Raw genomic sequence first — 15,370 nt, 5'->3', positions numbered from 1 at the left:
TGGCTGCTTTTAGAAACTGACCTCAACTTCCATTATGACTCTCTTTCTCCTGTCCTCCCCTTGCACCAATCAGAGTCTTGGCCTAGCCAGATCCTTCTGTCCTCCAAATGGTTTGTGACCCATCAGTGGTGTTGTAGAAGTACATCCAAGAGCTCATCATGACAGCCTCCCATAGCTCTTCCCTCAAGTGTTGATTCATTCTATATTTTGGAATCAGCAGAGAATACTAGGTTGGCCTCATTCTCTGGCTTCATCTTTGCTAATACAACACAAACAATAATAAACTTGAAAGCCTTGAATTTTTTTTGCTGGAACATAAGAAGATCCTGCTGAATCAGGCCAAAGATGCATCTTGACCAACATTCTCTTCTCACAGCGACAAACCTGATGTGTATGGGAAGACCATAAGCAGAAAATGAGGACAACAGCACACATCACACCTGTGGTTCCCAAGCAACTGCCACTCAGGAAGGATGTCCCCCCACCCCCAACACTGGAGGTGGAACATAGCAAGTGTTAAGTGTTGCTAGTAACCATCCATAGACTTATCCTCTATGAATTGGTCTAATCCTCTTTTATAGCCATCCAAGTTGCTGGCCGTAAGGGTGGCGCTGTGGGTTAAACCACAGAGCCTAGCACTTGCCAGTCAGAAGGTCGGCAGTTCGAATCCCCGCGCCAGGGTGAGCTCCTGTTGCTCGGTCCCTGCTTCTGCCAACCTAGCAGTTCGAAAACACATCAAAGTGCAAGTAGATAAATAGGTACCATTCCAGCAGGAAGGTAAACGGCGTTTCTGTGCGCTGCTCTGGTTCGCCAGGAGCGGCTTAGTCATGCTGGTACACCGGCTCCCTCAGCCAATAAAGCGAGATGAGCGTCGCAACCCCAGAGTTGTCCGCGACTGGACCTAATGGTCAGGGGTCCCTTTACCTTTAAGTTGGTGGCCACTACCACCTCTTGTGAAGGCAAGTTCCCTAGTTTTTTGTGTGAAGAAGTTATTTCTTTTCTCTGTCTAATGAATGCTTTCCTCCCTTTGCAAATAACTGGCACAGGGAGAAGCATTTCCAATTGGGACTGCAGTGGGGTAAAGGATGAAAGCCCTGCTGCCACTTTGGTCTGAACTCCTACCCTATGCCAGTTATTGTTAAATACGGTTTGGCCCTTAGGGGTCTTCTGAGAAAGAGTGTGGTACAGGTGTAATTAATAAATAACAAAGGTTGCAAGATTCAAGTGGTTTAATCAGTAGATCAATCAGCTAAGTTTTAGTTAATGAATCACAGGGGCCCTTAATCAATGGGGTGATGATTTGAGAGCACAGTTCTTAATTACTGGAACTGTTTTATTCCTGGTGTGAGACTACAGTGGGAAATGACAAACAAAATATGAGAGATGCTCTTTCTTTGAACGATGAATGGAAGCTCATGTTTATTAAGCTGAAAGTTATCTTTAAAATCCTTCAGTATCTCATAAAAACTCTTCTACTGAAGTTTGGGTAGCATCCGCTCTCACCAATTGATTAATTAGTTGAAAGGCAAATGATATGATTTATTTATATTTATTTAGCAGGATTTCTATAACGCTTAATCATCCATAACCTCTAAGCTGTTTACATAGCGTACAAAGCGCTCATTAAGAAATAATTTATAAAAAGCAAGTTAACCTAAAAAAAGTAAAATTGGCAGTTGTTTAAAATACGGATAATAAAATGAAATAACATTACGTATCCGGCTAGGCTTGCCTAAATGAATGAAAAGTCTTTAGCAGACACTGAGAACAACACTTTTTAAATATATATATATATGTTGATCAGTTGACACCCGACTTGTAAAGAATGGTTGACAGCTTTTGAAGTTAAAAGACACCAGTGAGGGAGAGCAGGAATCCTACATCGCTTCCTTGACTCACCTCTGCTCTGAAGGACAAAATGTTCCTGCTGTCGCTACCTGCATAGCTGCCTCCGTTCAGCCAGAGCAGAACTTATCTGTTTCCCTACCTGCTTGCTTGCTCGTTTATTTATTTATTTACCGTATTTTTTGCTCTATGGGATGCACTTTTTCCCCTCCAAAAATGAAGGGGAAATGTGTGTGCGTCCTATGGAGTGGATGCAAGCACCTTGGCTTCAGCGATAGCAACAGGAAGTCTCCGAAGCACAGAGGGAGCGCTCCCTCTGCGCTCTCCAGGCTTCGCATTGCTTTCGCTGAAGCCTGGAGAGCGAGAGGGGTCGGTGTGCACCGACCCCTCTCGCTCTCCGGGCTTCAGGCAGCTATCCGCAAGCCTTCGGAGCGCGGCGGGAGTTCCCCCCGCGCTCCGAAGGCTTGCGGATAGCAGTCTGCAGCCTGAAGTCTGGGGAGCGCAGCACCAACTCCTGCTACGCTCCCTGGGCTTCAGGCAGCTATTCGCAAGCCTTCAGAGTGCCCCCCCCAGCCCTGCGAGCTTCGGGAGTGGCGGCAAGGCTGCACGCAACCTTGCCGCCACTCCCGGACCTGTTCTGGGGGTTGGGGTTGGGGGAAGCTTGGGCTTCCCCCGCCCCAGCCCCACGGCTAAAAACGAAGCCAAGATGGATCCCGCTCGCTGTCTTGGCTTCTGCCAAAGCTGCACGCAGCCTCTCCCAGCTGGAGAGGTTGCACGCGGCTATAGGGGAAGCCAAGACAGCCAGTGGGATGGATCCCACTAGCTGTTTTGGCTTCTTTGCTCTTTGGGGTGGGGGGGAATAATTTTTTTTCTTCCCCCCCCCAAAAAAAAACTAGGTGCGCCCTATGGTCCGGTGCGCCCTATGGAGCGAAAAATACAGTCTTTTTTTCATTTATTTATTAACATAGCCATCTCCTTTGTGCCTGTTGCACATGGATGTGCATCTTCATCAGCACATCCTGACTCCCCCCAAAAAGCAGCTGCCATCGAGATGTGAAGTTTCAATCTTCTTTTGCTGTAAAGTGGGCTTCTATTATCTCTCTCTCTCCACCCCCATTTCCCCACTCCTCCACGTTCTTTCTTTCATAAATCTGGGCGGGGGGTGTCAAAGAGAGCATTTGCTTGTCACCACGGTGCTCGCCAGACTGTTTTCTGAAGCTGAGGGGGGTGTCAAGATGGTTTGTTTCTCCCTTGTACCTTGCACCTCTCTTACCCCTTTCAGAAATAGCCCTGATCTTACAAGAACTCCTTTACGTTGCTGATCAGAAAATTAACTTCAGATTGCAGAGCGATAACAGGTCAAGGTTGCCACAGTTACGTCTCAACCGGCCTACTTACTGTCTTGTATCTGGTGGCTGGAAACGTGAATGAAATTACCTTTGCAGAGCTTGTTGTTTGTTTACTTTTATTTTCCTTGGGAAAATATGCATGATGGGGTGGCAGAGGTGGCCTTGAAGCTGACTTTCGGTGAACTGCAAGCACAGTCAAAACAGGGTAGCAATATGGCCTACTATAGACAGGATAAACCTCTGTTTGAAGGGGGTCCCCTGTTTGAGGGATGGTCCCACTGCACACAAGGTCTTTATGCTGCCTGGACACAGCAGACAATGGCAAAACATATTGCATTTAAAGAACAAAAGTAATTTCTAAATCTGCACCGATACAGATAAATTAGCATAGGCACATTTTAAACAAACCCATACAGTGGTACCTCGGGTTAAGAACTTAATTCGTTCTGGAGGTCGGTTCTTAACCTGAAACTGTTCTTAACCTGAAGCACCACTTTAGCTAATGGGGCCTTCCGCGCCACCGCCGTGCGATTTCTGTTCTCATCCTGAAGCAAAGATCTTAACCCGAGGTACTATTTCTGGGTTAGCAGAGTCTGTAACCTGAAGCGTCTGTAACCTGAAGCGTCTGTAACCCGAGGTACCACTGTATCCTCATACAGTAGGTCCTCTTTTTATGGTGATTGATGCTTCTCCTCTTTCTTACCCTGAGTCAAAGCCATCCATCAGTTTGTGTCAGTGCTTCATCTAGTATTAACTTCTCTGCTGGTAAAAAATTCTATTTTAAGAATATAAGAGGAGCCCTCCTGGATGATGATGATGATGATATGCCGCCCATCTGACTGAGTTGCCCCAGCCACTCTGGGCAGCTTCCAAAAAAATATAAAGAACACAGTAAAACATCAACCATTAAAAACTTGCCTGAACAGGGCTGCATTCAAGATGTCAAATAGTTGTTTTATCTGTTTGACGTATGATGGGAGGGCATTTCACAGGGTGAGCAACACTACTGAGAAGGTCCTCTGCCTAGTTCCCTGTAGCTTCAGGTCTCACGGTGAGAGAACCACCAAAAGGCCCTCAGAACTGGACTTCAGTGTCCAGGCTGCATGATGGAGGTGGAGATGCTCCTTTGGGTATACAGGGCCAAGGCCGTTTAAGGCTTTGTAAGTCCATACCAACACTTGGAATTATGCTCAGAATTGGCCTGTCCTGTTCAGCACCCTGCATTCTCACAGTGGCCAACCAGATGGTTGCCCGTGGGAAGACCACAAGCAAGACATGAGCCAAACAGGACTCTCCCCTCTCCAATTTCTACCAACTGGAACTCAGAAGCATACTGTTTCTGACAAATCAGGGCTGATAGCCATTTTGTGCAATGGAGAAGAGAAGGGAAACTGTGTTATTTTCTGAATGGCTCCATCTTCTCTGGGTGCACCTTCCATGTGATGTGCAGCAGCTCCTTTAAAAAAATGGTCCTTTTCAGTGGTCACACTCCAGCAGTGGAATACCTGTTCCAGAGAGGCTTATCCAGCATCTACCTTGATGTCATTTTTATTTTCCCAAGTCTCATAATCTGCCTCATATATATATATATATATCTGTATTGTGGTTTAGTGATATGCTGCTTTCACAGGTTTTATTGATTTATTGTATGCAGATTTAATTTGCTTCTTTCTTTGTTGCAAGCTGCCCTGATAATATGGCTGTAGGGCAGGCGACATGCAAATATTTTGATCAGATAAAAAGATTGTGTATGTGCATTTTCACAGATTGTTAAAACAGACCAGTCTGGCAGCGACTGCATCTTTTGTTTCCCAAATTCTCATTCTCCTTTCTGGAATCCACTGGGCACTATTACTGATGCAAGCCATAGGACCCATGAACCAGTGGCTTGTGGATGTCACAGAAATTGTTTGTGATCTCAGGGGCTTGGATAAATAACACAGGGTCCGCACATGGCTGAAATGCGTAAGCACACAGCGTGCATTGTGTCACGGAAGATGTTGGGAAGATTCCTAAAACAAGCATCTCCTTGGTCTTTTGTGAACAGGTTGCTGAGTTGTCCCCTGCCTAAATCCACATGTGTGTAGAATAATAGGCTATTTTTCTCTACTCTTGAAAGCTTTGTGTGTCTTTGTGTGCATGGCACCGTGAACTTTCTTTTCCACCTGCCTTGCTTTCCAAGCTCTCTCATGGTTCCCTTTCATGTTTTATTCAGATACGTTCGGATAAGGACAGCGAGATCCACATAAGATACAGCATCACTGGCGTGGGAGCTGACCAGCCACCTATGGAAGTCTTCAACATTGACCCTGTGTCTGGGAGAATGTACGTGACCCGTCCGATGGATAGAGAAGAAAGAGCATCCTATCACGTAAGCATGCAGCTTCTTGTATCTTGAGGCTTTCAGCCCTCAAAACTTTTCTTCTCTTACCTTCTGGTTGGAGCTGACCATCTCAAAGCACAGCTCAATCAGAATTAAGCATAGAATACACAGTTTTGACAGCACCGAAACCAATCCGTCAGCTCCTAACTGGGGGCATGAGGGCAGAGCAACAATTGTGCTTTAGAAATTATTTGACGGAAAGGCTGAAAACGAGTCAGCTCCAGGTTTATTTCTACCCTTCCCTCTACCCCACCCCACCCCCCAAAAAAAAGGTTCTCAGAGCAGCTTTCAAAAATCAGTTCTAAGGGAGTCTCTGGTACATGAGGAAAAATGAAAGGGAGAGAGGAGGACAAAACTAGCTCAAGGACCAATTCTTAACGTTACTTTGGGTCTGTGCTAGAGCATTCCCTTCATCATAGATCAGATCTCCTGACCAGAGCTGGTGATTAAACATCCAGACCAATGGAACAAGGCATCTAGCTGATTAGGAAGAAGATAAATAACCAGAATGACATCTTATGGCAGGAGTGATGAATCTCATTACATCTTCCAGGCCTCCCCATTTGACATGTCAGACTGTTTTCACCAAACCACAGCCACCTCCCCTAGGACACCAGGTGTGGGGTAGCTAAAGATGTGCCTGCGCCAAAGCAGTTTTGTACTTTTCAAGCCACAGTGATCAGCTGATTGTCCGAATGGGCAAAAAAATGATCATTGTGATGTCAGGTGATTGTAACTCCTTACCTAACAAACTTGGCCCATGAAGGGGGGGGAGATAAGGATCCTGCCTTCTAGCTGGATCCCCTTCGCCACCTCTGTCTTAGAGGAAGATCTGTGGTGATCAGTATTATCTACTAAAATGTCCCATGTAGCAATCATGACACTTGTTGCTACTTTTTAAACATTGCATGGCCTCCCATAGGAAGCCCATATTTGTGTATCAGGCTTCTCTTGCATGAGAAGTCTGGTATCTGAAGTGCTTTGCAGTTTTTTTTTAAAAAATTGTTTATCATTTATTCATTTATTACGTTCACTTTGTAGCCAAGAACCTGATGGCTGCTATATTCAGATATTAAAGGCATGCCAACCCAAAGAGGTGAATATCTGTCTGGCATAAGAGTTTTCATCACATCAGAAAATATGCAGAAGGCTTATGGAGTGCCCAGTTTTTCCACTTACATTTAGAAACATAGGGAACTTCTTTACACTGAGTCAGAAAACTGGTCCACGTTACTAAAGATTGTCTACAGCAGGCATGGCCAAACTTGGTCCTTCAGCTGTTCTGGGACTACAACTCCCATCATCCCTAGCTAACAGGACCAGTGGTCAGGGATGATGAGAATTGTAGTCCCAAAACACTGTAGAGCAGGCATGGCCAAACCTGGTCCTCCAGCTGTTTTGGGACTACAACTCCCATCATCCCTGACCACTGGTCCTGTTAGCTAGGAATGATGGGAGTTGTAGTCCCAAAACATCTGGAGGACCAAGTTTGGCCATGCCTGCTCTACAGTGACTGTCAGCAGCAATACTGCTTTCAGATAGAAGCCATTCCCACTCTACCTGGAAATGCCAGGAATTGAACCTGGAATCTTCCTGTGTACAAGGCAGATGTTCTACAAATCAGCTATGCCCCCCCTGCAACTTGCATCTGTGTGCTTGCATTTTTCAAAAGCATTTTTCCCTTCCTGTCTTGTACTATATTTCTATCCTCATCCTTCAATTCTGCTCTAGTAATCGCAAGTTTATCAACCACTGACTCACCAAAACCTTACCAATAGTTTTGTGCCTCTTCCTTCTTGATACTGCAAACCTGTTACTATTTTCTTGCAAGCCAAAATGTCTTGCCAACATCCTGTCCTGCGCAGCAGTCTGCCACCTGCCCATCTGGCACCCAAAATTCTGTCCAGCCTTCTCCATCTTCCCATTCCCAACATTCATCTGCTACAACAATCTCAGTACACCAGAGTTCAGGTTATTGTGTTTTCCCTGAAGAAATGCAAGAGTCTGAAGAAAATAGTCAGCTGCTTTCTGGAAATCAGAGCCACCTGGGCAAGGTTTGCTTCTTACACACAGGCTGCAAGAGAGATCCTCATTATATAGGGATGGGGGATTAATTCAATTCAGTTTGCATTTCAAGGTAAACCTACCGAATTAACATTTTGCCCTATGAAATGTGCTCTTCTCCACTTTTCGCAGTGCAGTTCTCCAGCCACATGTGTAGAAAACACATATATTAGAGAAAATTGCACGTACAAATGCATATATTACTGAAAATAGCATATAGACATGCATTGTATTGGGGGAAATTGCTTTGCAGAAATGAGTATATATAGGCAATATTGCATACAATATTAGGAGCATTTGCACTAAAATCCTGATGAATTTTGGTGGTGGTGCTCCATAGGGAAGGAGGTGGTCTTTCAGATATTTGGGGCCTGAGTCATTCAGGGATTAAAACATTAAAGTGAGCACATTGAATTGGGTCTAGAAATGAACTTGAAGCCAGCCCAGGACCTTTTGAATGCAGGAATTGACTCTACCACTAAGCTATAGGTAAAGGTAAAGGGACCCCGGACCATTAGGTCCAGTCGTGGCTGACTCTGGGGTTGCGGCACTCATCTCGCTTTATAGGCCGAAGGAGCTGGCATACAGTCATGTGGCCAGCATGACTAAGCCACTTCTGGTGAACCAGAGCAGCGCACGGAAATGCCGTTTACCTTCCCACCAGAGTGGTACCTATTTATCTACTTGTACTTTGACGTGCTTTTGAACTGCTGGGTTGGCAGGAGCAGGGACCGAGCAACAGGAGCTCACCCCGTCACGGGGATTCGAACTGCCGACCTTCTGATCGGCAAGTCCTAGGCTCTGTAGTTTAACCCACAGCGCCACCCGAGTCCCTACCACTAAGCTATAGCCCTTGCTCAAAATCTATTGCTTCCCACACATGGATGCAAAGACCTGTCTGCATCCTACATACTGAATGACCTCCTGTGATCCCCAGAAAATATCTGAAGCCTTTGGCCTCCTGTGCTGGGCATGGGTGTACGCAGAGCAGAGCCTCTGAGCCAAATGGCTTTCCAAATGGATGCAATCAAGAAACTATGAATTTGTAAGGATTGCTTGCACTGACTTCATCTTCTTAAAGAGTTCCATGGCAAGCACTGATCCTGCCAAGCTGTGTTTGCTTTGTCACACATTGAACTCTGTTGGCATTGCTTGTGGACAGAGGTGGAGGGACGACTAAACTATATTACCTCCTTAGCTGGAGGGAAGAAGAGATTTCCCCAGGGTTAAAGGGGAATCTAAAGGAAAGTTATTTTATCCTCCTTGAACAAAAGCAATTATTTTCTCCAGTGATCCCGGCGAAATATGAAGCAAAAGGAATATTTGAGACTTGGGCTTTGTGCTGCTTCGGAGCTGTCAGTAATGTTTCACTGGTGGCAGACCATTATAACTGGGGGATAATTGGGGGAAATGGTCTCAGAATAATGCCTTTGATGGAGTCATTAGGATTCCAGCATTAGAAAATCACAGTCCAAAAGAAATAACTTTATCTGTCATAATGACGACTTTCGGCGACCTGGGACTACTTTATAAAAAGCGTTCATTAATAAATATACTGAGTTAAGACAATGGCTTTCAAGGTTGCTTAGAAATGGGTGCCTCTATCTCGTTATGATATATTCATGGCTAGGGGTGAAAACTTTGAGTTTATAATTCCAAAAAGAACTTCCTTTAATCATAGATCTTGAGTTTAGCCATCTAGTAATACATTAAAATCATTTAATCATAAGGCTGGGTATGTTTAGCCTGGAAAAGAGGAGACTGAGAGGAGATAAGATAGCCATCTTCAACTATCTAAATGGCTGTCGCATGGAAGATGGAGCAAGCTTGTTTTCTCCTGCTCCAGAGGGTAGGACCCAAACCAATGGCTTCAAGTTACAAGGAAGGAGATTCCAACTAAACATCAGGAAGAACTTTCTGGCAGTAAGAGCTGTTGACAGTGGAACAGAGTCCCACAGAAGGTGGTAGACTCTCATTTCTTAGAGGTTTTTAAGCAGAGGAAGGCGATCTCTCATTGATGCTTTAGCTGAGATTCCTGCATTGCAGGAGGTTCAGCTTCTTTCTTCTTCTTTGGGGATCACTCATAGCCAAGGAAGATTGTTTTCCATGAGCACAGTCTTAACAGTGTGTCCGTAGGTGACTGTAGAGGCCAATACTGGATCCACACGTCCTTCCACAGTGAGGACATAGATTTCTGGGTGGGAGTTAATCACGGTGAGGGTTTGCCAAATGTGCCTTCCTCTTAGCTCATTTTCCCTTTTCGCCCTGAGTTCATGCTTCCTCAAAGTCCATGACACCTTTGGTAAAGGCTGTTCTCCAATTACAGTGCTTGCAGGCCAGTGTTTTCCAATTGTCAACATTTATTCTACATTTCTTTGGATTTGCCTTGAGAGAGTCTTTAAACCTCTTTTGTTGACCACCAACATTACGCTTTCCATTTTTAAGTTTGCAATAGAGTAGTTGCTTTGGAAGACGATAATCAGGCATCCACACAACATGACCAGTCCAACAAAGTTGATGTTGAAGAATCATTGCTTCAACACTGGTGATCTTTGCTTCTTCCAGTACACTGACATTAGTTCACCTGTCTTCCCAAGCAATGTGCAAAATTTTTCAGAGACAGCCTTGATGGAATCTTTCGAGGAGTTGGAGATGGCTTATATAAGTAGTTCATATATCACAAGTGTACAGTAAAGTTGGTAATACAATAGCTTTGTAAACAAGCATTTTGGTTTCCCTGCTATGTCCCAGTCCTCAAACACTCTGTGCTTCAAAGCTGCACTCACAGAGCTCAGGCTGCCTTCAGATGTCTTCTAAAGGTTGTATTGTTATTTATCTCCTTGGCTCGGGGGTTGCAGAACTCCATACCCTTCAACGTTTCTCTGATGAAAATAGGGATGTTCTGGGATCAAATTAGAAACCAGGACAGCTTCTGTAAACCTGGAACTGCTCCTGGAAAATAGGGACACTTGGAGGGTCTCCTACAGGCATGAAATGCAATGAAGATACCTAGATTAGCAGATTCACATAAACCCTCTTTGAGCACATGCAGAGATCCGCGTCTTCCTACTGTTGCCTTTCGGTGTCCAATTTCCAAATCAATTAAAATCAGAATTAGTGTAGATATTAATCAGAGTTCTGTTTAATTCCATCCCTAGTTTTCAACAAATGCTTTCCTTTTAACCTAATTGCACTGCTTCGTGATCACAATTATTATATCATTGTGTGTATTTTTTTAATTGTCCGTGTTCATCATCCATTTCCCTAATTAACACCAACCTTATTTTTTGTGTGTACCAAGGGGGAATAGAGTAATTTTCGAATTAATTTGGTTGATGTGTAATGGAAGTTGCTTGGAATAGAACTGTTGGCAAAATCTTCAATACTTCAATCTTCAACGAATGTTGAAGGGAGATCTTTGGAACCAAAGATACAACAACACATTACCAGGTTCTCATGCATCACTGGGGGGAAAGAGAACTAAAAAAAGATATAGATTTACATAACATTTACATCTACTTGTTTATATGTATACATACAAATTTAGGGTGGAATTAAACCAACTTTTACTCAGAGTAGAGCTATTGAAATTCATATAGCTTCATCTTATTCAGTAATTTAATTTAGTGGCTCTACTCTAAATACAGGAAGAACTTTCTAACACTAAGAGCTGGGTTTGCGGCACTCATCTCGCTTTATTGGCTGAGGGAGCTGGCATATAGCTTCCGGGTCATGTGGCCAGCATGACTAAGCCGCTTCTGGCAAACCAGAGCAACGCACGGAAATGCCGTTTACCTTCCTGCCAGAGCGGTACCTATTTACTTGCACTTTGACGTGCTTTCGAACTGCTAGGTTGGCAGGAGCAGGGACTGAGCAATGGGAGCTCACCGCATTCGAACTGCGGACCTTCTGATCAGCAAGTCCTAGGCTCTGTGGTTTAACCCACAGCGCCACCCGCGTCCCTTTGCTATCATATAGGTGCTGTCTAATTAAATTATTTGCTTTACTGAAGCCCAGTGTTAGTAACTGTTGTGGTGAAAAACCAGAAAAGTAAAGCTTTTGGTTGACAGTTTTGGTCCAAGCATCTAAGCTGCACAGAACACCAGAGTCCTGTCTGAAACCTTAAGAATGCTGATTGTCCATTCTTATTTGGGAGCCCATTTTCTCCTATGTCCTACATTTAAAAAACACTGACAGTTGATTAGTCTAACAAGATCACCTCTTGGATTAAGAGTCAGTAGTGTCGCGTATTCCACGCGGCGCTTTCAGCAGAGACGCTAAGAGTTCCAGGTTTTTCCAGTGCAGTCTTTTTTTTAATGTGAGCTATATACAGGCATATACAAAAGAAACAGTCCACACAGAGTACTTTTTACTTCCACACCTTTTTACTTTGTTGACCACCGGCTGGTCTGCAGCAGCTCCTCCTGGCTGTTTCTCCAGCTCCCGACACCTCTGCTCTTCCCGGCTGTTGTTCCCTCTGGGATGCTCCAACAGCTGGGCTGAGGTCATCTTTCGCTCTGCACGCCTGTCCTCTGCATACAACCGTCCGGTAACGTATTCCAGAGTCAGCTTATCAGTCTCTACAGACTCGAGGGAGTTGACCAGCATATCATAGCTGTCATCAAGGGAACTCAGGACTATAAAGACTTTGTCCTCTTCCCCCACAGGCCTCCCTCTTAAGGCTAGCTCCTGGAAACAGCATGTTAGGAATTTTAGGTGGGAGTCCCCCGGTTTCTTCCAACACCGGTACAGTCTCGTGGTCAGTGTTATCAGTGAGCCAGCTGTCTCTCGCACATGGACAGCCTTGAGCGCATTCCACGCCTCACTTGCCGTCACCTTATCAGCTACGTAGACTAGCTGGCTGTCGTCCACTCCAAGGATGATCGTAGCCAAAGCTTTCTCATCCTTTTCAAGCTGGGCCTCTGCTAGTGCCAGCTTTTCATCGTTGTCCTCATCCTCCTCAGGGGGCTGCGGTGGAGTTTCCACCACCTTCCACAGGCCCTCACACTTGAGGAAGTGTTGCATGCGGACCGACCAGGTGCTGTAGTTCGTGGCCGTCAGCTTCTCCAGCAACACGCCAGTTCTGGACTGCTCCATCCCTGCAGCTCACCTCCAGCACCCACGGCTAGATAACTGCCACCTGTACTCTTGCGCAGCGGAAGCGTGCTGGGCCCATAACCCTGTCGCGTATTCCACGCGGCGCTTTCAGCAGAGACGCTAAGAGTTCCAGGTTTTTCCAGTGCAGTCTTTTTTTAATGTGAGCTATATACAGGCATATACAAAAGAAACAGTCCACACAGAGTACTTACAAACGAATACTCTCCTCCACCACAGCACTACAGCACAACCACCACACCCACTGTTAAACAGGCTTTCCTTTTAAAACAGGTGATAGCCAATCACAGTAATCACACTCCTGCTGAGTCACTCTGACCCAGCAGAGTATTGCATCATCCTGTTGAAGCCTGCAGACTTATCCAGTATCCTGCGAATCCCAACAAGTAGCTGTGGCCCAAACCTCTGAACAGGAAAACCAGCGGATAAATATTTGTGCAGCCCAGATTAGAAATTGCAAGGGTTTCCTTTTTAATCTTCTGTGCCTTCCTGTGGTGGTGCCAGTTGCAAAGTACAAGAAAAAAATCATTCCAGTCTATGGATTTTAATTAATTCCATAGACAGGTTGATAGCCTTTGGACTTCATTAAGTCTCCAGGCCTTCATCTTTTAATTAAGAGCAGCCTGACAAGATCAGACCAATGGTCGATCTAGACAAATACGTCATTTTTAACAGTGGCCTCTTGTATTTATTCTAAAGGAAGTCCACTTCATCATAGAAAAATAGCCAGGTAGTGAATTCTCCATAGCACAAAATCCCAGCTTCTGCACACCAAGCATACAGAGTCTGCAGTCATTATGAATAATGCATTTTTGAGCATTTTTTTCTGCCTCTGGTTTCTCTGTGATTTATTCTGTCTTCAGTAACTCAGGAAAGCCCACAAGCAGAGTGTAGATTCCATGGTCATGTGTTAGAAACATTGGGAGTTGCCTTAGACAGAGTTAGACCACTGGCCCATCTAGCTCAGTACACTGACTGGGTTTTTCCAGGGTTTTTAGGCAGGGCGCATTCCTAGCCCTAGCTGGTGATGTCAGGATTTGGGCCTGGGACCACCTCCATGCAGAGCAGATCCTCTGGTCTGCCACTAAGTTGTCTCCCTTCCCCCTGAGTTCCAGTGTTGTCTGCTGCCTCCATTCGGACCCTCCAAGTGTCCCTATTTTCAGGGACGGTCCCGGATTTACAGCCTCAGTTTCTGATTTGATCCCAGAATGTCCTGCTTTTCCTTAGAACATCCCTATTTTCATAGGAGATATGTAGGAAGGTATGGCGTTATTTGACACACACCCCAAGCCAAGGAGATAAATAACTATACAACCTTTAGAAGACATGTGAAGATGACACTGTATAGGGAAGTCTGTTTAATGTTTTAGTATGTTTTTATATATGTTGGAAGCCACCCAGAGTTGTTGTTGTTGTTGCTGTTGTTGAATAGGACACCCCTACAGTGGTGCCCCGCAAGACGAACGCCTTGCAAGACGGAAAACCCGCTAGACAAAAGGGTTTTCTGTTTTGGAGGCGCTTTGCAAAACGAATTTCCCTATGGGCTTGCTTCGCAAGACGAAAATGTCTTGCGAGTTCCTGCGGGTTTTTTTCCCTCCCCCCCCTTTTCCTAAGCCGCTAAGATCAGCTGATCCGCTGATAAGCCGCTTAACAGCTGATCGCTAAAAGCCGCTAAACCGCTAATAGCGCTAATCCGCTAAGCTGTCAATGGGCTTGCTTCGCAAGACGAAAAAAACGCTATACGAAGAGCCTCACGGAACGGGTTAATTTCGTCTTGCGAGGCACCACTGTATTTTCACTGAAGAAATGTTGGAGGGTATGTCCATTGCCCCAACAAGGCAAATCAGGCCTGTGGTGGCAGTACAGTTAGGTGCATAGCTAAGATTGTTGCAACTGAACCCCATGTAGCTTGAGCTTCAAAAGTAGCCTGCAATGTGCTACAGAGGTCTGTGGTTCAGAGAGACAAAAATCAGCCATCCTGCTACCTGCTCTAATGCATCCATGTGCAACTGTTCCCATGTGGCAAACTACTGAACTGCAGGTAGCACCTTTGGGGCTTGTACTGACTCCACCTCCCAGGGGGTGGGCATTTGGGCCACATCTGGATAGCAAGGAGTACAAAATGAGCTCACGGGTTCTCCTGAGCCTAGCTTGATGTCATGAGTCCAGGTTCCCGGCTTGATAATGTGAGGAGAACCTGAGCTTATAGGGTTAAACAGTTCAGAGTGTATGCCCTGCCTACAGGTTGGGAGGGAGGAGACTATGCATCATTTCCGAGAGTCTCCAGCCTTTGTTCTTTCTCTCTACTTTCACTTTTGAGGAGAGAGGACGTGTTTTCACGATGTTGTTCGCTGTGATAGACAATGGATAGTCTGCTGTAAATAAAAACTGCTTCTAGCTGCTAATATCCTGAGTGGATTTTATTTAAGCACACTGAAGAAAGCATTGGAGCTTGCAGCTTTCTCTGACCGCTGCGTTAAACTCTGCGTTTGCTCAGAGCCTTTGGAATGTGGCCTTTGAAGTCCGGAGGCCTAGCAGAACTGCGCAGCCGAAGCGGGCTGGACGCCAAGGCTTATCTGAGCAATAAATAAATCTTCAGATAACACAGCAAGCG

At 45.3% G+C, this 15,370-nt stretch overlaps 1 protein-coding gene across 8 annotated transcripts in view; it reads left to right on the top strand.

Annotated features, from left to right (window-relative positions):
• Window positions 1-15,370, top strand: part of CDH4 (cadherin 4) — a 794,671-nt gene that overhangs the window by 611,226 nt on the left and 168,075 nt on the right. For all 8 annotated transcript variants that reach the window (XM_081916750.1, XM_081916749.1, XM_081916748.1 and 5 more), the window contains one exon: window positions 5,410-5,565. In XM_081916750.1, the coding sequence (XP_081772876.1) occupies window positions 5,410-5,565 (156 nt within the window). The remainder of the gene's footprint in view (window positions 1-5,409; window positions 5,566-15,370) is intronic.

The sequence above is a fragment of the Podarcis melisellensis genome (assembly GCF_964234715.1).
Source record: "Podarcis melisellensis genome assembly, chromosome: 6".
NCBI lineage: Eukaryota > Metazoa > Chordata > Lepidosauria > Squamata > Lacertidae > Podarcis > Podarcis melisellensis.
The sequence above is the reverse complement of the archived record's forward strand: the minus strand, read 5'-3'. Positions and strand labels throughout refer to the sequence as shown.